A 22,334-nucleotide genomic window follows, 5' to 3' on the forward strand; every position below is an offset into this window, starting at 1 on the left:
GTCGGAAAGAGCCACTTAAATCTCCCTGTGTAGCTGTGTTGTAATGCAGCACATAATTGTTCATAGAGCTCCTTTCACAGCCTGCCTGCAGGAAGAGCTGTACTGGGCAGCCATCTCATCATGACTGTCCACATGACTCCCCCAAATCAGTCAGAGAATTATTCACACAAGGAGCTAAAAACTTCTGTGTTAGATCCCATGAGACATAGGGCACTCCTGTAGTTGCTGCACTAAGCTCTTTATCACATCACTTCTGGACAGAGAAGTGGTTTTGTCTGCAGAAAAATGTAGCCTGCTCCTCAGAATAAAGACAAGCAGCAAGAACATTAGGAGAAGGTCTGTTTTCAGTCTTAGTCTTTAAGTACTCCACTGGACTTTGGGTTGGACTTGCTACTAGCCCTGATGGAGCTCCTTCCTTGCATTTGCTCCAACACACTTCCACCATATTGCAAATGAAGATCTCTAAAGAGAGCAGGCACAGCCAGGGACTCTGAAGGAGGCATACAAGAGCATGAAGGCAAGGCCACTTTAGTGGAGGCTACAAACTCACTATTACTAGCACCCAAATAAGAATCCCAGGTTTCCCATGAGCATTTTAATAGAAGTGTTTCTGCTCCAGAGCTACCTTAACTGGAAGTCAAGGACATATTGTAAAGGTGCATCAATCCACGTTTGAAGCAATATAGTATAGCACAGGAGTTGGAAGATTGTCAAAAGGAAAACAACTATGAATACACCCAAGAACCTTAAACCTAGCAAGCCCACTGTGGAACTACTAAGTAATCTGCTTCCTGCAACCTCAGGTACTAACTACTTGTTTATTTTTTGTGCTTAGCATTCTCCTGTCCAAGCTATAGTAAATCTAACTTAATGTCCCAAACAAGCAGATTCCAAGCGTCTTTCCTTGAAAGCATTTCCTACTAGCCATTACCGAGGCACCATATCTAAATAATGTTATTTTAACTTCCAACTACTGTGGTTTGCACCCCAGAGCACTCTGTTGCCCCGATCCAGCCATTTACAGAACTCCCTTCAGCAACCTGAGATGGAAGAAGAAAAAGCCAGAAGCTGGAGATCTCCACAGAGCATGGCACCCTCAAAAAGCCCAAACACTGTTTTGCTATTGTTATAMCTTCTCCCATCTACCCTCAGCCACCCTAAGACCCAATAAAGTTACCCACATGTACTCATTGTCAGCCTTGCAAAGAACTCCAAGGGGAGATGCACTATCACATATTTCATAACCATCACCACCTTGAATAGCAGGACTTGCTCTACCCACCTTCTCCTTCAATTTTTTCCCCCACATTAGAAAGCAGAGGAATACTTGCCTGCCTGCCTCTCTCCCTCAGTGTCACCAGATGCAACAACTCCTCCTCAGGGCAGCCTTACTGCTGCTGGCTCTGCCACCTCCCCTTTTCTTCGCTTCCTTTTCCACATCATCCACATGTTGTAACAAATGAGCTACCAAAGCCATCAGTAGATGCACTCATTATCTCCAGCAAAAGAAAAAGCAACCACAACCAAAGCTGTGGCCTCATTACAGTTTGTAATGAGCTGATGGGAAAATATTTCTGCCTGATTAGAATCCTTAATAAGCTCGTAATTATTATGAGTGCAAGCTGGCTGGCCTCCTATTTTGTCCCATCTGTAATGGCAAGACCACTTCTAACATCCCCTTATGTATTTCTTTTTCTTAGTCTATCATCTGGATAAGGTATAGTCACTTTTGACCAATCTGTACTGCACCATGGGAACAGCAAAGGAGAAACACTGCTGGTATTAATTTATCAGTCTTTGTAGTAAAGCAAGGGTGCTGCTTGGTAAAGAACCTTTAGGTCACCAGTGATGTCACCAAAGACACCAGCCAAAGGCACTGAGTCATGCTGAGCCCCAGAGAGGGCCGTCATTTGGAGTTTTAAGATCTTTTAACAGGTATTTCAAATGAGGATGCTGTYTTCCCATTACATGTTATGTAAAAAATTAGCCTCCTCAAGCAACAGGTGCTCTTAGACAGTCTCAATAGCAGAGGAAAACTGCAAAATGCATGTTTTCAATGAAAGCATATAGTCAGAACTGGCCTGTGCAGTAAGCAAAGGGCCTGGGTCTCCCATGGTAGAWGTGCAGATCAGACATAGCTATACTTCCCCCAGATATCTACCTGTTGATAGCTGCAGGAGGCCAGAGAGGGCAAAGAAAGGGAGTATGCTGTCTTCCTAGGAGGATACCTGTAAAGCAGGCGTCAGATATATGTGCAAGGCCACTCTTTGAATCACATTAGAGGAATGTCTTATCTTCTTGCAGATTGAGACGGCAGGTGTCCCCATAAGACCCTGTACCTTGGCAGTCTCTGTGTTCCCCCAACACCACAGGCCTCCACAGAAAGTAGCGATCATTTGGAGATGCCAGGCCCTCTCTATCCCACATCTAAAATTTGGGCTTTATACCCTGGAAGGGTCCTCTAACCTCACCTGTAGTCCTTCATGCCCTATTCCATTTATTACCACCTCCACTCTTTCTCTTTTGGTTTCTTAACTAAAACCCTCACAACATTCACTCTTAACTCCTTTACCAAAAACATGAGAGCCAGCAATTCCTCTCATGAAACTATTTTTTCTTCCCTAGTGACCAGAAACACTTTTTTTTCTAGCTTCCTAACATGCCTTGCTACAGCCAAAGTAAACTAGGGCCAGGTGAGTGAAGTAATAGGAGAAATTCCCCAAGCCCAGCCTGCCTTGTAACACAACCCAGTATTACAGCGCACCGATGGGACAGTCACAGGCAGCATCAGTTTGGGTAGAAAAAAACAAAATCAATCAATAAGTGTGCTGATTAAATATTTAAAATAGAGAATATATTATTGCATCTTTATAAGCTATCCTTTTAGGTTACCTGCACTTCATTGGAGTGACTGACCTGGTCTCAGTAACTGAGATGCTTCATGTGGTCTTGGTGATTCAACTCCAGCCCACACATCTTAAATGTCCAAGATGCTCTGGTGATCTGATTGAGTCAAGTGACTCATTTGACCAGCAAAGCTTGGGACAGGATACCCTGTCTGTGTCTCTCTGATGACTGTGACTCAGTCTTTGCTGCTATTGTGTTGTAGGGAATGGCTGGCACGGTATTGTGTTGTAGGGAATGGCTGGCACGGAAAGACATGGGCAAGTGGTTAGTCACTGTGTCTTGCACAGGTTGTAAAGATTTCAAAGTACTTAGTAATTATGGAAAACAAACAGCTGCATTCTATTTAAATACATATATATTCTTTCAACAAAAGAGATATAAACTTTCTTGTTTAAAGGTTTGTGCCTTCTATAAACAGAAGTATGGAAGTAAGAAGTGTCTCCAGTTGGCAAGCCTTAAGCATTGTCAATCAATGAGATTCTTCTTCCTCTCTCTGGGTGAGACAGGGCTAACTGCTGTGGGAGACTGCAGTCTGGATTACAGACAGCAATGGAATCAATAAGATTCTATTTCATGTTATAAATCATGATGTTTTATTATAACTTGTGTTAATATTCTGATGACTTTTTATTCATTCAGACATCGTCATTGCCCCTTAGTCTGTATAATAGCATATGTTCAGGGCATGTAGTTTGTTCTTTCAGTGAAGAAGAACTAGCAGGTTTGCACCCGAGAATATTCTAAACATTTTATGTATCCACACAGCCTTGGAGCAGAGTCAATGAAGAGCCTACAAGGGCTCTGTTGGGGACCTCAGCCCAGAACTGGTGTGGATTTCCTCTCAGACTGACATTAATAAAAGACCAAAGCAGAATGGTGGTGCTTACGAGAGCTGAGTATCTCTCAGGACTGTTGGGTCTACCAAGAATCTTCACATTCTTCCATGGCTGAACTTAAGACAAATAGCTTGAAAGACTATATGTATTGGTACCATCCAGCTGCACATCTTAACAACATAAACATAGCCTGTCCCTTGACACTGGTTATACATTTTGTAACTGAGGCATTAATACTCAACACTTGTAACATTCTGAATCCGTAGATTTCAAAGCACTTCTGTAGAAAGAGAGATACTGCCTAGGCTGATGTTAGCCTAGAGATAACCTATGAAGATTTGGTAATAATGAAGAATATAGTCATTGACTCAGCTGTACAAAAAAGTGACAAAACGCTCTGTTCAATATGCAGTTGGCTTGGTGTGAAGCCCAGAATGGCTTCCCTAGTGTAATGTAGTGCAGAGTTCAAAAACAGCCTCATGTGAACACTGTAGCAGCACTTGTATAAGTCAAATTCTCCTGCTTCTAAGTATAGTCTCAGACAAAATCTGTTGTTTGAATCTGTAAAGCATAAAATACATGCTTGAGCACTTCTTATTCCAGTCCTTTTACAGGCAATGAGGAGAGAGATTATCATACTGTGTACTCTCCACTTGTCCTACTCATAACCATGGTATGTATCTCTAGGCAAGAGCTGCACTGTCCCACTGTGAAGAGGTCTGGGCAACCGTTTTCCATTGAACACGTGAGAAAACAATGACAAAATGAGGGTGCTAGTGGAGGCTGAGTCCCATTCTGCCGCAATACACTGGCCCTGTTCTGTCCTTCCTAACCAAGCAAGAGCCCTTGAATTTTTTTTTTTGTTTTCTCTTTTGCTTCCTCTTCTCCTCCAAGTCACACTGTTCCGTACCCACCCTCTCCTTCTGTGACCACTGTCTGTGTACAAAACAATTAACTTTGCTGCTTTCTCCAGTCTGTACCTCTGAAGATTACTGTCTCATGTTTGGAATGGATAATCCATCAAACAAATGGTCATCTGCCACCCAGAGGTCTGATAAAGTCCTTTGGCGCTTGTACTAGAAAGTCTCTCTGGCTTGACCGCCGGTGAAGCACAGTGTGGGCAGTGGGTGCTGAGTAAAACTGGAGACGACATGGACTGGAGCCTAGCACTCCAGCTGTCACGTGTACATAAAAACATGAGCTCACATATGCATGCTTGTGCAAGCAGCTCTAAAACCTTAAAGCCCAGCAAAAGCCTGGAAGGAGAGCCCAGGAACGAACCAACAATCAAGAGGCATGTTGTCTGCTTTCAAACTGTAGAGACCTCCCTTTAAATCAGCAGTGGGAAGTCTTTCCTTACCAAGAGCCAGATAGGGTTTTCAGTCAGCTTATGGACCTTGTCAGAATTATTACTCAAAGCAAATGCAAAAGTGAACTGAAGCTGAACATCATACCTGTGCTGAGTTTACATGCTTTGAGTGCACAGGGTGCTCTGATTCCCATTCTTGCAATGCAGCAGAATTTCCCTCTGCCAGGGCCTGTGCTTTTGCACACTGACTTACAGGGCCTTTTCTCATCAGCAAAAACAGGAGAACCATCTGACTCACACACATCTTCCTCTCCACACTGCTGTTGGCACTCAAATATGGCCATGTCAGTAGGTGTAGGAAGTTGCTTGGTCTCCTTGTGAGCTGGAGGAAGATAGACAGTTCGTGAGCCCTCCCAGCCTGATAGGTCCTGCAGCAGGACCCCATTAGAGGGGCACATGAGTGCTATAAACCTGATATAGGCCTGTGGGCTTCCCAAAGGGCCACTTTGCACACTGCAAATGTAGAGGGCTGTGATTCATGTGCATCATATTTGAGCCACCACACTGTATCCTTACATGGATAAAAAGCAGACTTTGGACCATCTCCATCCTTTGCAACTTCCATGTGGTCTGAGACATTAGCCATTTTCATGCATCCTTCTGGGCTGCTGCTCCTATCCCTGAGCTCCTACCATTCACTTTGCCCCTGGGCCATGGAAATGAATTTGTGGGCTGATGTGGTCTATAGCCTCGCAAAGAGTGATGGTCACCTACTACATCCATTCCCACATGTAGGGTACCCTAGTGTGGATGACTTGGTGCCTATGGGAGCTCAAGCTAATCATTTCTGTTGATCTCCTTAGTTATGTCCCATACAGAAACTGCTGCAGCTGGCATCAAAAGTGTAAAGAAAAAGTACTCACAGCCCAGGAGAGAAGTGAATGTGTGACAGCAGGAATCCAGAGGACTGGAGAGGCAGCAGGTTGAGGCAAACTCAGAGAACAAGATGGGAAGGAAGAGAAGACAGCTGTAAGAATCTGAGGCCAAAAAGGTAACGAACAGTTCTCAATCTTTTCCATTGTCTTCTAACTTCTGTTTTCACTTCCAAGCTTCTGACCTCCCTTCTGCAAATGATATTTTGCCAAGTTTCCAAGAGCATTCATGGGTGTTGTGGTTCCCCATAAACCAATGCAAGACTTTTAACTTAACTGGATTAGAAACATACAATGTTACTGTTGCTGTAAGGTCAACCGTTAGCAGAGCTTCTGTTTTTCCTAGTAAAAGCCCTTTCGCACATGTAGCCCAGGCCATGCTCTTATAAAATATGGATGCAGTCCTGACCTGGGAGTGTTATTCCACGTCTGTCTCTCCCCACAGGCCTGCTGAAACCTCTCAGTCCTGACTGTTTTTTCTATCCCAGCTGCCTGCTCCAAACTCAGTTGAACTCTGAATTGTGCCACTATTTAAGACCTGACCATTGATATTCAGAGTGATCTAAAATTCACTGAACTCCCTTCTTTAATATGAGACATCAGCATCTTTATCTTACATTTTCCATACAGTCCAAGAATGAGATAAGGCACAAAATGTGCCTAGGCCTACTTCAGTCTGCATAGGTGCCCGCTGGAAATGCTAATGTTTTCACTTCAGAAAGCCAGTAAAGGAGGCACACAGCCACAACAGGATGATGCACAGGAAGGGACAAAGTTCAAAGCAACAGAAGAGATCTTGAACAGCAGAATCAAGAATCACAGAAACATTACTCCAGAGTAGGGGGGAAGATAGGGTCCTGCAAGAAAAGCAAGAGGGAAATGACTCTGCACATGCATACACCATCTAATTCACTCTTGCCAGCGGTGCATGGGCCATAGCAGCTTTATGCAGCTAGGGATGGGGGAATATCCGCCTTGTAGTTAAAGCATAGGCCTAAGGAAATCTCCATTCCCAGCATCAGCTGATGTTCCCTCTCTGCGCTCCATTTGCCTTGTCTGTAGAAATGGGTAAACGCCCCCAGCTGCCTGTGACTGCAAGCACAAGGGTTTGCTTTAGGGCTTTCAGATCCTGGGAGGGGCTAGAGGATGAAACATGGCCCTCATTTCTGACAGGGCCTGAAACAGTGCTGGCCAAGGGCCACAGAGGAAAAAGGGCTGGGCTGACTGACTAGGATAGGGGGAATCTAGTGCTAGCTATGCTGCAAAGTAAAACACACATGGGCTGTTAGTGCAGGAAAGAAATTGGGGAAAAATCTGACTGAGAAAATTAGTTGCAGGTGGGACAAATATGCAAGAGGGAGGCCAAATAGCAAGATCCAATCCCCACTGCAGGAGAGATGGCAGTGTGAACTAACATATCAGTACCCAAAAACTTGCATGGGAAGACCCCTGAAAATAGCCTAGCTCAGAGGAGCCTCCAGGCTCACAGAAGCACTTGGGGCTGGACACAGAGAAGCGAGTTCTCCAAGAGCAGCTTTGCTGGGAGCAGGCATGGCCCCACGCATCTGTACCAGCAGCTCTCTGGTCCTGTGGTCGCTGTGCAGAGTGCCTTGAGGCTCTCGGGAGATAGTAACCTGCACAGTGGGGGCAGATGCATTCATTGCATCTCAGTTTGCTATCATGTGGCTTTCCTTCATGGCATTATTGGGCAGCACTAAACTGTGTGTTAATGTTCTTGAGAGACAAAAGTGTTTGAAAGGCCTCTTCACACCTCACCAAGAAAAGAGCATCCTCATTTCTCTTCAGACCTGTTCCAAGGAGACTGTATCTTCTATGTTAACAACGCTGGACCATCCCCAGTAATGAAGCTGTGTGGTATTGCTAATGTTCCTGCATCTGCTCAGCACAGAGAGGCCAATGAGTCTGCTCTCTGTGCAAGTTGCCCCACACCTGCTCTGCAAATAAGCTCACACCAGGTTTTATCCTAACTCCACTGCTGGCTTTGCTGGACATGAGTGTCAGCCAGTTATTTCAGAAGCTACTGAACAATACAGATGAGATTAATGATGGATGTGACTCCTACCTGCTCCCTGCAAAGTTTCTGTATTATACTTGGGAGAACCCCTATCTCCCTGTGGAGAAAGAAGGCAACAAATGGAGGGCATTATCCCTCTTATTCACACTGAAATGCCACTACATTAAAAAACAGAAGGAGTTGTATACCTTCATGGTTCTAAAACAGAAGGGCCAGCATGTTTTCCAATTTATGGCAAGGCTGACATTGCAGGGGTTGTTGCCAATTAATAAAATTCTCCTCTTCAGTTGTGCTCTGTGCATGCAGGAGAGGAGCCAGATTGTTTTCCTGCCCCAGTTTTCGTAGTAATTTTTGTTGCATTCACTTGGAGATAGCCATTTGTCTTCATGCCTGCAGTGTAAGCTGGTGTTGAAGTTGCATCTGCTAAGAAGCCTCTGGGCTCCCTTTCCTGGGGGCAATTTCAGGACAAAAATATCCATTAACTGCTTACACTGGAGCACACACTTGATAAAAACTCGAGCAAAGAACATAATGATACATCAAGCTCTGCATATAACTCATGGGGAGGCTGCATCTGGCAAGATGAAGAGAGGCCTCAAGAGCAGGGCAGCTGCTCATGCCACAGTAGCCGAGCCTCCCCCAGCCCTGCTCCTTACTCCCTGTGAACAGAAGCATGGGCCCAGCCCAGCAGCACTCACAGGCATGGAGAGGCAGCAAGGCGGACATGCGGCTGCAGATGGGGTCTGGAGGCACACAGCACCCCACCAATCCCAGCAGTGCTCCCGCTCTCTGTTAATCCCAGAGCAGGAGGGGGCTCCCATCCTCTCCAGCTTTCCCCACCTGCCAACATCATGAGAGGGAAGCGTGCCTGTCGCTAGCCCTGCCATCCTGCTCATGTCCTACTAGACTCCGCTCCACATCCGCCATTCACTCTTCTCAGTGGAGGCCTAAATCCACACGTTCCAGCATCACAAGCACCTGGTTCAGCACCTACTGTTTAGGAATGCTAAACAAAATACAAGTGAGTTCCCAAATCCACTACAAAACCAAAATTGGGCTGGGCAGGTATATGTATTTCAGTGTATATGAATGACTGGAAACGAAAACAAAATCCCTGAAAATCCAAAGAAAATGCGAACAAAGGTGGGAGAAAACATAAAAACAAATGTGAGGCAGTAAAGAGAGAGGTTCTGAATATTGATATTGGAAACAGGCTCTTTAAAATGGAAGATAATGACACTGAAAATTATTCTGAGCTTTTCAAAGGCATAAATGACCAAACTGCCTCCTGACTCCTGAATTACATTATCCAGAAAGAACTTAATAGCATGTTATTATCGCTTCTCCTCGCTGACAGGATTTCAGCACTGAAAAGACAAACAAGAAGTGCATTCATAATCACAATCGTGTTCACCTCTGCAAAGCACCGAACGCTGCTAATTTCAGGTAAGTGTTTCAGCGAAAGGGTGAGGGAGATTGGCGGCACTAATTTAACTTGGCAGTGCTTTAATTGTCTTTGTTGCTGGCTCAGAGGGGCAGACTGGGTGATCTGGGAGCCTGCCAGCCTGAGGGGGAGGTGGCCAGAGTCAGAAGCCAACTGCATTACAGGGAGAGATGTGGCATGAGTTAGAAGTTCTCAACAGAAGGGGGTAATTAGCCCACCCTGAAAGAAAGCATCTTCCATGAGACATCACGCCACCCATCCTGTTTGATGCCTGTGAGGTGCCCAGGGCTGAGCAGACCTCAATGGGGGCCCTAGGTCTGTGTGTGTTGTAAGGCCGAGCTCAATGGCCAGGGTTGTGGTGGCCTCCCTGGAGCTCTCTCAGCAGTGGGCAGATCAAACTACCTTCTTTCTTTGATTAAATGTCCCTGAAGCCCTCAACAATCATCTATAGTCCTTTCGCTCAAGTCCTGGTTGGGTTCAGGGATGACACATTTTCCCTTCCTTCATCTAACAGTTCATTGGAATGAAAACAAGATGGGAAAGAGTGGAAGAGGGATGCATGAGAGCTAATATGCAAATTATTGCATATTAGCAATATGCATATTGGCAATCAGGCCAAAAGCTGGCCCGATTTTTCAGAGTTAGCCCTAAACTTTGCCATTTTTGTTTGTGTGTTTCCTTGCCGTGACTCCAGACAGACATGCTGCTGATGCCAGAGCTGAGCCATGGCAGCCCCTTTTCCTCATCCTCTCTCACATGCACTCGCTGCCCTATACTTACACACAAATTCAGATTTGGAAAGCAGCTTGATTATTTTTAGCTCATGACCAACCTAGGCAGCCTAACCATGCCCTGGGAGAGCCATCACTACCATCTCCAACATTTATCTGTTGGCTGCAGCACCAAAACAGCCTCCCCAAGGCCAGGGGAGGCGATGTGTCCCTGCTTGCAGGCAAGGAGCCCAATGCAAGCTTTGGTCAGGCTAGGTCAGATGCCAAAGAAGCCACAGGTGACCCTGGAAGGACACAGTGACATCAGGTCACCTTCTCAGGAAGCATCGTGACAACAGTTTGCTTTGGGTCATCCTGCAGGCCTTTTTAAACATTTTTCTTGTGTTTTCTCAATGGGAGCTACTGCAGTCCAAAATTCCTCCCTCCTAGGAGGCATCCCCTCTCCCCCTGCAATCCATCCCACAATGGCTGGAGGTGGGGGAGGTTGCAAAAATCACAGACCAGCCTGTGAGAGCTGATCCATGAGGCAAAGAGGCAGAGAGCCATTTTGTGGTCTCTGCTCAGCAGCTGCTGCAGCTGCAGCAGGGTGTATTTGCAAGGGGCCATCTGGGATGTATGACATGCTACAGCATGGCCCAGCAGAGCAAAGTCCTGGGCAGAAGACAACACAGAGGCTGAGCTAAGCCCGAGTGGCAGCCTTCGCTCAGCACTCTGGTGCCTGCATGTGATTTATGCCCCAGGTTTAACAACATTTCATTTCCACAGTCATGCTGTAGCATCTGTAGCCCTCTAACTGTTTGAAGGGGGTAAATGCCAACAAGAATAGCCAGCAGTTGTGATCTGCTGCATGCTTTTTACATGTATAATTGTGATTTCCCTTGGCAGGACAAAATAACAAATAGCCTTTCTACCTCCCCAGGAGAAGGCAGGCTATGGAGTGGGAAGCTTACATATTGTACTCAGCACTGCTACCACCACCACCTGGGTTGGCATCCCTCATGCCATCTTGATGGTGGCTCTGCCTGCTCCCATGCCCATAGGGAAATTCAGGCCCTACCAGAGCCATGCCACAGGGCAAGGGAGCACCTTTGCAGTCCCTTGCCCACATGCAGGTGCTCACCCTGGCCCTCGCCCAGCCAGCTGCTTGGGGAGTGCATGTAGCGGGGAGCATGCCAGCAGCAAAGAGCAGAAATCACAGCCAGAGGACCTGGGATGCAGCTGCTAGGAGTGAGGCCATGGAGCAGACTCCAAATGAAAGTAGTTGCATGAATCTTGTAAATCAAGCTGGACAAGGACTGATGAATAAATCGTAGGGTGCAACCCTTCACCAGTGCAGGCTGGGTTGGACGGCCTTACACAGACTATCAATGCTTCCTTTCATTCTCCATGCTTAATAAGTCATATTCTCTGGGAACAACATTGAAAAGTCAAGTATAATTTCTTCAGAGCTATACCCCCGTAGCACTGACTGTTCAACATGCTGCACAAAATTAGCAGTAGTGTGACACTTCTAACTAACTTTCTACCCTGTGCAAAACAATCTGCTTTCCTCCCTCTCTCTTCCCCTATGGCTCTGTCTGGCTCACACCAATGTGTTTTAGATGTGTTGATACACCAGAAAAAAATATCTAGCCCACATCACCTCATTACTAAGGTTCCTGCACATTCTGATGCAAGATGGCTATTTCACTACTGATCTTCCACTAAAGGTGTCTATATCGACAGCCTTTTCATGTTTTAGTTCTGTTCAGATTTATCTGATGGTTTCATGATGCAGAGGAGCAAACACAGGCCCAGCAAAGAAGAAACGCAGCACGGGTAGCCACATAACCAGCTTCCCAATGATATATGCATCTTGTATTGCTGGGTGCTCCTTTCAGCCTTATCAGCATGATGCATAGTTCAAACACTGTGAAGGACAAGACAGGAATAACAATGGCCATGATTACTATTTTTCATATTTTCTTTAAGAGCAATATTATATTTCTAGGCCTCATGCATGTCACTTTGTTTATTAGCAACCATTTAGCAATGTCTTCCATCTTTGCTTTATTAAAGTTAGAGGCACTATTAGCTGACACGATAGCATGTTCCTGTGGCCAAGTGTCACAGCAGACAACTCACAAGGGCAGCCACCCTAGAAAGACATTTGATTGCTTGCTTAGATCCATGCTGAGCCTGGAACCACAGGGCTGCAAACTACCTGCAGGTAACATGCATTTGAACATACAGATATGCCCTGTTATGTTAGACGTAATTTTTGTTCCCTTCTTTGCAGTGCTCCAGCTACAGGAAGGGGCTTTTGGGGGGGGTTACCAATACTCATCTTATCAGAATAGGGAAAAGTGGCCTCAGAGAGAAAAAAAAATCTCTCAATCAATGATTCTCTCAATCAAATGAGAGAATGAAAATAAAACAAAATAAAACAAAATTACTGAAGCCATTCCCTAGCCTGTACTGTGCCTGCAGTTTGAACGAACACTATTTACCGAAACACCAGAAATTAAAGTATTTGGTTTACAGCAAATCAGGTCAAGAGGCACAATGTACAAAGACAACAGCTAGTGATCCAACATGATTACTGATCTAAAGTGTCAGGGAGGATTGCAAACAGAGGGAGGCTCTCCAGGATACACAAGCCAACCCATAAAGGCCCATTACCCTTTGAAAATATAATCCTGAGCTGTACTGAGACTCCACTGGGAGGCTGGTGCTGACTGAATGTGTCACAAATTCAACAGGAGAAGCACAATTAAGTGCACAATCATATTTTGCCTTAGCTGCAGCTTTCAGGGCTTTAACAAGTATAGCTGACAGTGAGTGCACCACAGCGATCCCTGAAGATTAAGAGAGACTTGGATCCCTGAACCACGGAGAATTAGTTGTAACTTTCCAAGAAAGTCCAGAAAACACACAACGTGTACTGAATGCCTTCAGCTAGGGAAACGCTGAGTGCTTTCTCTATAGGGTTGGATTTTCATTATACAAAGGTCACTTAACATGCCTCTAGCTCTCAAGAAGCCTTCAACTGCATGTAAACAGAACGTACCCTATTTAAAAGCCTGAGGCAGCCTTAGTGTGAAGGAATGTGTTCACAGCTGGATCCTGGAAAAGTGCAGTGCCTGTTCACACAAAGCACTGTGACATATGTGTTTTAGACAGGAGGGCACTGAGAGGCTGCTGACCACATAAAACCACCAGTTTAACTACTCAGCCTGGCTTTTGGCCAGGACATGAACACTCACAGCCCAAGCTCTGAAAACAAACAAACAGTCTGCAAATACTGGCCTGTGCATTACCTCAAAAACAAAGATGAGGCCTGGGCAGCAGCATTATCTTGTATCTAAGAGCAAACATTGACACAATAAGGAAAGTCTGGGAGAGAGAAACTCAGATCCAAATTCATCCTAACCATAGTTCTGCTTTGAGCTAGGCCCTTCCCTGCTTTGTGCCATGGTTTTACAGCATCATAGACATGCTGACTAGAAGGGGCCTCTGGACGTCCCTTGTCCAACCTCCTACTCCAGGCAGAACTATCACTAACTCTCAATCAGCTTAGCCATGGCTCAGCCTGGCCATGTCTTGAAAACCTCCTAGGATGAACACCCTCTCTGGCAACATGTCCTAGTGCTGCACTTCCCTTCTGGTGAAGAAGTTTTCCTGTGTGTCTAATCTGACTGTCCAAGCCATAATTTGTGGCCACTGGCCCTTGTTAAAACATTTTCAACTATAAGAAATAGTTTGGCTCCATTGTCTCAGTAACTTCCTTATAAATATTTGCCAGCCTTTGCCAGATCAGTATCTCAGGTGTGGACTCACCAGCAGAGCAGAGGAAGGTTACTTGCCTTGCTCACCCCACTCCTCCGGATGTGATTTCCACTGGTCCCAGTGAGAGCACACTGCTAGCTCATGTTTACCTGGTGTCCACTGTAACCCTCATGCTCTTCTGCAGGGCTGCTACTCAACTAGTACATTTTTTTTTCCCTGCAGAAAGGTGCTAGCAATACTTCCTGGAGTAAGAAGTTAGGGGACTTTGATATTATCTATATGATGGTTGGAAAGGATACTTTTTTTTCCAGGAGGATAATTAATTCCTAACATAAGGCCGTCACTGTCCAACTCTTTAACAGGCATGGGCAAAGTCTTAGCATCTTCTGTATCACTGTGGATGACCCTATCTGTAATTAGTTAAGAGGGAGCTACCAGTCTGCAACACAGCAATTCCTTTCCGACCTGTACAAATTGCTTCCCCTAATACTTGGTTATTTACCTGTGTTACATTGTAATGGTTCTAGTTACAAGAGCTAGCTCACACTTCTCATTCCTCCATAATACTTTCTGTAATGTCTATATGATACCTATGACATCTTCTGTTAGGTGGCTGTACAGGAAACAGAATATTGTAAATTATCAGTAAGGAAGCTTTTTGTGCACAGTCATAGGTATGTTACAGGCTGAGCAAGAAAAAGGTCCAGACAATTCCTCTAAGTCAGGAGGACAGAGACGGTAAGATCTTGCAGTGGACAGCACTGGGCATTTTCTTTCCCTGGAGGGCTGTGGAAGGAGGTAAGAGTGTGGCTTGTGGAATCCCCACTCAGCACTCAGTGACCCTGCCCCATCTGTGTGCGACCCACATAACAACTTCCTTGCCTGGGAAGCAGCTGGAGGGCATCAGCCAGTGCTGAGAGCAGCTGGCCTGTACAAGTAGGCTGGCAGCATCTCCCTGCTGCCCCCACCACTTCACATGCAGAAAAGGGCTGGAAGAGGGCCAGCCCTGTGCTAGCGGGAGCCCCATGGCCTCCTTGGTGAGCCTGGCAGACAAGCAGCGCTTTCGGCAGCCCCCAGCAAGCCTATGTTAAAGAGAGTCACAGCAGGCAATGTTTCTGCACCCACCTGTGTGCCTGGCACTCGGCATCTGACAGCCCGTCATCCCCAGCAGAGTGACAGCTGCTGACTGACTGACTGGAACAAAAAACTGGAAATGCCAGCAAGTCCCACGTGGAGGAGGGATGGAAAGAGCCACATGAAAGCTCCACAGAGAGAGAGCTAAAAAAGGCTCTGAAAGGCCTGTGAAGGGCTGTGCCTCAGCTAACAGCATGCCACAGCTGGCACATGGGGCTGAGAGCGCAAGAGGGAACCCTTTGTTGTGCCAGAGATAGCATCTCTCCTGCCAGGGTGTCTAGGAGAGCTGTGAAAACAAAGCAGGGAAAGCAATCCACAAGTATTTAATGATCACAGATCAATTTAGGGTCACATCAGGATTTGGTATTTACTCCAGAAAGGAGGGTAGGTGCTTTTGGTTTTTCCTTTCCTCAACCCTCCTCCCCTACCTCCCCAAACCCCCAACCCTCCCTAAGAAAATTAACTGCTGTGAGCACATGTAGCATCATGCTGCTCTTCAAAGAGCTGTTTGCTGCCTGGCTTGAATGCCAACACTGTTATTAACTGTTCACCCATTGTAATGCATGATGCAGCAAAGTGGCTGAGGCTAAGTCCCCTCACAGATGATGGTGGCACAATGGTCCTTACTACCTCCAGCTGGCAGCATACAGGCACTGGCGATCCAAGCAGCAGACTCACTTCACATAGCACAAGGTGAGACAGTAAGCACAGAGCAGTCACAGTAGCTTGCCTACAGAGATATGCAGTAAGGGGGGAGGGGGCCCGTCTCAGCAAGTCAGCAGCCTGGCAGCCTCTCCCAGGATTTTCTGGAGCAACATAGAAGTGAGGATGATGGTGGGAGCACTACACCTCTGTGGCCTTGTTTGGAGCCCAGCTTAGTTTGCTTGTGACTGATTTGATCAGCTGTAAGCACCTTCAGCACCTCCCGCACAGAGGTGAGGTGAGCTGTACAGTTGCAAATCCAGCCCTCATAGGCAGGGCTTAGCCCATGGGCTGGTACTGTCAGCAGAGAAATGACAAGCATATTTATGCAGCAGCAACACTCGTGACTGGACTTTCCCTGTCCTGCCTCTCCCAGCACACCCCTGGCTGCCCAGGGAGCTCCCCCTGGGAGGTTTCACAGCCCAGGCAGTCAGCAGCATTGCAGCCTTGGCTGAGGTGTCAAGAAGCCAGGACCCTCATGGGCACTGGTCAGCTTTGAAGGGTAGCAGCACAGAGGCACCACGAGTCCCCAGGGAGCTGCTGTGCTCTTACTGTGATTGAGACCTTAGGCTGGGCCTGTGGGCATCAGCAGCGAGACAGCTCTTTGGTGCAGACCACAGAGCAGCCATTCTGCTGTTTGCTGCAGACATTAAAAGGGAGGTGATGAATAAACTCACAGGCTCAAATTACTCCTTTTCCCTCCCTCCTGTTAGACCTTTCAGCATCTCTCTGTAAGCTATCAGTGGATCAGCAGCCTCCAAGTGGACATGGATTTACTCAGCATGGTGGGGGCCTCTGAAGCATCCGTCTCACCTTCAAGCTTGGCAACACCAGTAGATCCCCATGCCCAGGACTGGCCATGGCCCCCACCCCACACCCCTCTGTCTCAGTGCTATCTGTTTGTTTGCTCTGTGCCTTTTGAGGTAGAAAGCAGCAATACTTGCCTCCCTCCATCACCTAGGGCAAATACATCCCCTGGGGTGAGATGGAGAAGGCCACAGCTCAGGCTGCAGAGGCCAGAGTCAGCCCCAGCCTCTTGTACTTAGAGGCGCCAAGGAGGAGGAAGAAATTCCCTCCTGCCCATTTCTAGCTATCTGGTGGTCAGGGCCTGGAAAGGGAGAGATGGCTGTCCTGAGGGCTGGGCCCTTCCAGATCTCAGCCATATGCATGTGTCCTGGACAGCTTGCCACATGCTGCGCCGCTGCCTTGGTAGCTCCCAGGACCAAGCAGCTCGCCTGTACCCCTTAAGCTCAGGGAACAGGGGAGAGAGCAATGCTGGGAGTGCAGCAAGAGGAGTGGTAGTGAGGGGTGGAAGAGACTGGCCAACAGAGAGATTGGAAGGTGGCATTGACTACCCAAGGTGGGGTCATTTAGGAGGGGAATGACTTTGGATTTGGTCCAGCTGTGTTCTGGCCACAGTATCTTGCCATGAGAACCAGGGAGTGATTCATCTGGAAAGCTGTGACTGCACAACATTCACACACCCCTGTTGGATGGCAGAGGGCACCACACAGCCTTAACCTGCAAAACTACATGCCACTCACTTGTCATCATTAAAGTTCACTGGATGTGTTTGTTAGGTGGTGTTTTGCCACAACTAATGCTCTCTCTCGCTTTTTCTTCAGCTGGATATGAAAAAAAAAAACCTGTTCGTGACCTAAATGTTTTTGCAGTATTGCATAGCAACATCATCCCCCACCCCTGGTTCCATTTCCTGCTTCCACCCAACTTAACAATGGTAAACTTTTAAATGCTAGATGAAATGACTGCTATCTTCTCAACAATTCTGAGAGCACTGCCTTTAGCACAGGACATTCTATGAGGCCACAACTTAATATTTCATATTAGAGGACCTAGGAGTTGCCCATCAGCTTTGCATCTCTGGCTCCAGCTCTAACACCACACTTGCAAGTACTGAGGAGTTTGTGGGCTCAAGAGTTTGCTTCAAGGTAAATTGTTGGTGCCTGCACTAAACAGGGAGCACTGTGAAATTTCAGTTCCTTCACACCTGAACCCCAGTAGAGAATAGCCCATGTGCTAACTGCAAGCAGGGCAGCAGAGGCTGTCTGCTGGTGATGGAAACATCAATAAATTCAGATTATGGAAAGGTGAGGCCAAATGCATAGAGCTGATCCAGGTTACCCATGTTTGACAACCACAAAATGGGATGAGGAGGTGTCTTTTCAAAACCCTTTTAACACATTCACCTTTGAGAGCTTTCAGCAAAAAGACAAGACAGAAATGTTAAAGGATTAAACTCCAGGTGTTTGCTTGCTCTTTCCTCAGGCAAACCCTCATCAATTGGCTATGGGAAGGGTGATGGCTCAGCAAAACTGGCTGAAGAGTCCCGCTGCTAATACTGAAACACACAGTCATCTGACTGAGTCTAATGCTAATAGACAAAGCTCCTTCAAACACACCCTGCTCTCTATCTGCTGCATGATGCCAAAAATGACAGTCAGAGGGGCTGTTAGTTAGTTCCCTTCTATGATGTTCAGTGTTAGCATCTTTCTCAGGCAGCGTGATTAGCAATCGCATGGCTGGTTTTAGGTGGTGTGAAAGCACAGGCTTGTCTGAGAGCAGGCCACAGGCAATAAAATCAGTGGTTAATGCAAACATCAGTTTTGGGGAACCTCTTCACCACACAGGATCCTCTGGAAATTAGGCAGTATGAGTAGATGTTGAGAGATAAGCTTTCACGCACAACTGTTTGAGAGACCCAGACAGTGCTCCAGACAGTCTGTCCAGATGTGTCTGCAGGAAACCACAAAGGCATCTGTAGGGGCAGCTACAAGGGGTCATGCAGTCAGTGACCATTGCAAGAGGGTCTCCTGGACTTCACTGTGTGCACCTAGCCACCTTACAAGCAGATCTCTCTACCTGTGGAGAGAATGAGACAGGTCCACCCCTAGCGGCTAGCCTACAGGCTGTAATTGGCTAAGCAAGGCACTGATTCAGTGAGACCGCTCATATGAGCAAAGACTTCTCATATATAGGCTGTAGGACCAGTATTCCAGGGTCCCTGTGATTCTTTGTCACCACTGCAATTACTCCCACTCCATTTCTAGATGCTCTCACACAGCCCAGAAATGGGGAGGGATGGGGGAGAGGGGGAATCGCTGACCTGTCTTTGCACTGGTTGGGGACAGGCTCTGCCAAGACATGTGGTCTTACCTGGGCTTATTTTGCTCTTAACAAAGACAAAAGAGGGCATTGTTTCAGGTTCTGCCCCCATCACAGAAAGGGCTCAGAAAGCTAATGCTGGTGTTAGGGAGTTGGTCTGCTCAGGACACCAAATACTCATGTTCAGTAGTTCTCCATCAACAGCTCCACCAATTAGCCACCCTTTCTAGGCAGTCCTAAGCCACAGGGTTGTGCACACACATACGGAATCCCTGCCACAAGCAAGGACACTTCTGGAATCACTGACTCATTCATATCCAATGACACTGGCAGTCATGTATTTTTCTGGATTACATCCTTTCTTTCCCACACAGTCAGAAAGAGAATCAGCTCATCATGAAGGACTGACACATGCACTCACCCACACTTCTATGTCCTGCCTCTCTTCCTATGCAAATACAGACTCTCCAAGGTGGGTTCACACTTCTGGGCAAACTGGGAAAATGCATTCTCATGGCTTACACTCGGGCACTAATGACCCTCAGCTTAGTAAGCCTGCTGAAAGTGAAGGCAAGTTCCCATCCTATCCTTCATGCCCAGCATGAGAGTCTCCATTCACCACTACAGTTTCTGAGAAAGGCTGAAATGATCTGAGCAGTTACCTCCATCCACCCTTGCTGGTTACAGGAATCCTCGCAAGGAGCTGGGACATCTCCTAAGATCTGAGGTATGCCTGGCAAAAGGGAAGCCTCTGGATGAGACTTTCTGACACTCACCATGTACTGCAGAGTCAGAGCCATCAGACCTGTCACATGCACCACTGAGCAAGTGGCAGGTTTTCATCTGAAGCAGAAGCAGTGAAATGTCATGGGCAGTGATGAGACAAAATGCTCAGTGCACAGCATGGGGATGGTGACGTTTCACGGACGGGCTGCAGCATGCTCCTGCAGGCAGGCAGGAGGCAGGCTCGGCACTGGATCTGTGTAGCAAGGAGCGGTGCCTCACCCCAGCAAAATAACACCAGCTCCATCACCACATTCCAAAACATGCCTGACACAGCACCGGAGGATCTGAGTGTGGAACAAACCTCTTGAGCAGAGGAAGGACTGAGGTGGCATTTCATTTGGATTGTAAAGAGTTAACAGCACTGCCTGACATTGCTCACTCATCGGAGAAATGGAAATGAGACTGAGGTTAGAGGCCAAAATATCACCTTGTAGCATCCCTCCCCTGTAGCTCTTTGATGCAACACATTTATTTTGCTGTGTGGCAGCACTGTAAAGTACAGATACATTATCAGTAACTTCAGAACACTAAGCTGGCATTCCTCCTGCCTTCTCTGAATTTTGGATAAGAGGTAGGACCACTGTCCTTTCCTCCATTTCATTTGTGAGCAAACAGGCCAGGGAAAGTCCAAAACCACAGAGGCACTTGCTGACAGGACTGCAGATGAACCTAGAATGCCAGGCTCCCAGTCCACAGCTCTCACCATTAGGTTCGTCTTTGCCCCAGCGCTGGAAGTGATTCAGATAGTGCCAGCTCTACGCTAGGTCATACTCCCCTTTGAGGAACTCTCTGCACACTTGAACAGAAATCAGACTACAGAGACTCTGAAATTACTAACACAAACCCTACTGGATTTTAAAAGGACTTAGCTCCTTTTGAGGGGCTGTGAAATATTTTGGAGCATTCTAGGCAAGTCTGTGATTCTCTAAAATTTTGTAGGATGATTCAAAAAAAAACTCAGGAAAGGTTTTTGTTTCCTGTGCAGTCCCATTGAAATTTGCTAGTAGGGTCCTATGCAGATGGGGAACAGAGAGGCCATCAATTCTCCTGCCCTTCCCAGCATACCATATTCCCCCTTCCCTTTCCTAAAGCACAAAACCCACAGAGCCCTGGCACCTAGCTCCAGCTCTCACTGCTACAGAGAAAGCTAATGATGTAACAGGCAGGAGCAGTGCAGCATGTTACAAGGAACAAGACACAGAAATAGCCCATGGAATAGACAGAAACAGTCAGAAAGGCAAATGTGTCATGGAGAGCAGGAGAGAGTAAGCACCCAGGCCTCTCCCACCAGTTCACATCAGTACGTGGAATGGTGCATCCGGCTCAGGAGAGCAATGACCCAGTTCCCCAGATGGGATCCCTTCAGCCACAGGAAGAGTTCATACAAGTTGATCTGCCATAGGCTCAGGGTTTCTGTGAGTGAGATCTGGGTCCTTCTGTAAAGCGAGTGACTCTTGCTCCTCTGATACCTAGAATGAAAAACAGTGGCATTAAATGCAGCAGCATGGAGTCTGGCAGGAAGGAGGCCTGTCCTACATCTTCAGTACAACAAAACCTCCCTATGGGGAGGGGACCATCCCACTTCTGGAGGATCATCAGCAGTGGTGACTCCAGGGAGTAGAGATTTCCTCCAAGCAAATATTCCTGAGGAGCTGGGGACTGCCTTCTTAGCATAAATCTGGTAGAAGAAACAGCCTGCTCATGTGGAATCCTAGTTCTCTTCCCACCATGCAGTTGGCCTGCAAGAATTTGAGGCAGTGGAAGTGAACTGACTTACAAGAATGAGAAGGGATCAGATCTACAGATGAAAAATCAGTTGCCTTGTTCCTGTTCCTGGATTTTAAGTGTCACAATCAGCACTGATCCCTAGATCAGGCTGCAGGAACAGGTAGCCATGAACCAGCAGATCTTTCCTACCTGCAAGTACTTACCAGTAGTGATACCAATAATAAGCAGGAAGCCCCTTCCCCCCTTCTGGAGAGAGTTACAGGGCCAAACTCAAAACATTATCCTCAGGTTTCTAACACCACCCATGTCCTCAGCCCCAGATGAGAGACTGCTCCTGAGAAGAGGCTGATGAGAGCAGAGAGAGTGCAGAAAGAGGATGAGATACATAAACGAGAAGGGATAGGATCTGGCAGACATGGGGAGATCCATAGCCAAGGGTAGGAGGTCAAGATCCAAGTTAAACCGCTGGTGCCCAGGGAAGAAACTCACGTGGAGACAGCTCTGATGCAGCAGCGAGACATGTTGAGAAAGGAGCTGGCACTGGCCCGTGTGTGCAGGGCTGACTCAATCCCCCGTAACAAGTCATTGGTCTTCAGCAGCAGCAGCATCTGGCGGGGGATGTTGTTGAGGAGCTGAGTGATCTGGGGTAGGTAAGCAGCAGCATTGGACCGGATTTCCATGTCCTGTAGCCAGCCAGGTCATGGACATATCAGGGAGAGAAGAGAGAGAGGTTGAGAGAGTATTGGAAACCCACATCCAGATGTCACTGAGATTTGGCAGAAGTGTTTTGCCAGACCACGACTGCAGGCCAGAAGCTAAAAAGCTCTTCCTGTTGTTTTGTTGCAGGCACCAGGCTATCCCAAGCACTCACAGCACAAGCACAGCTCATTCTTGCCATA

The 22,334-nt window shown here is 47.0% G+C and overlaps 1 protein-coding gene across 10 annotated transcripts in view; it reads right to left on the reverse strand.

The window, feature by feature from the left end:
• Window positions 1-17,976: 17,976 nt before the first annotated feature.
• ADCK1 (aarF domain containing kinase 1) overlaps window positions 17,977-22,334 on the reverse strand; it is an 86,058-nt gene continuing 81,700 nt past the window's right edge. For all 10 annotated transcript variants that reach the window (XM_085317604.1, XM_085317607.1, XM_085317606.1 and 7 more), the window contains 2 exons: window positions 21,925-22,118; window positions 17,977-21,176 (listed from right to left, as the gene is read on the reverse strand). In XM_085317604.1, the coding sequence (XP_085173730.1) occupies window positions 21,005-21,176; window positions 21,925-22,118 (366 nt within the window). In that variant the 3' untranslated portion in view covers window positions 17,977-21,004. The remainder of the gene's footprint in view (window positions 21,177-21,924; window positions 22,119-22,334) is intronic.

The sequence above is a fragment of the Rhea americana genome, unplaced genomic scaffold (genome assembly GCF_003343005.1).
Source record: "Rhea americana isolate MKP2758 unplaced genomic scaffold, rheAme1 scaffold_5, whole genome shotgun sequence".
Lineage (NCBI taxonomy): Eukaryota > Metazoa > Chordata > Aves > Rheiformes > Rheidae > Rhea > Rhea americana.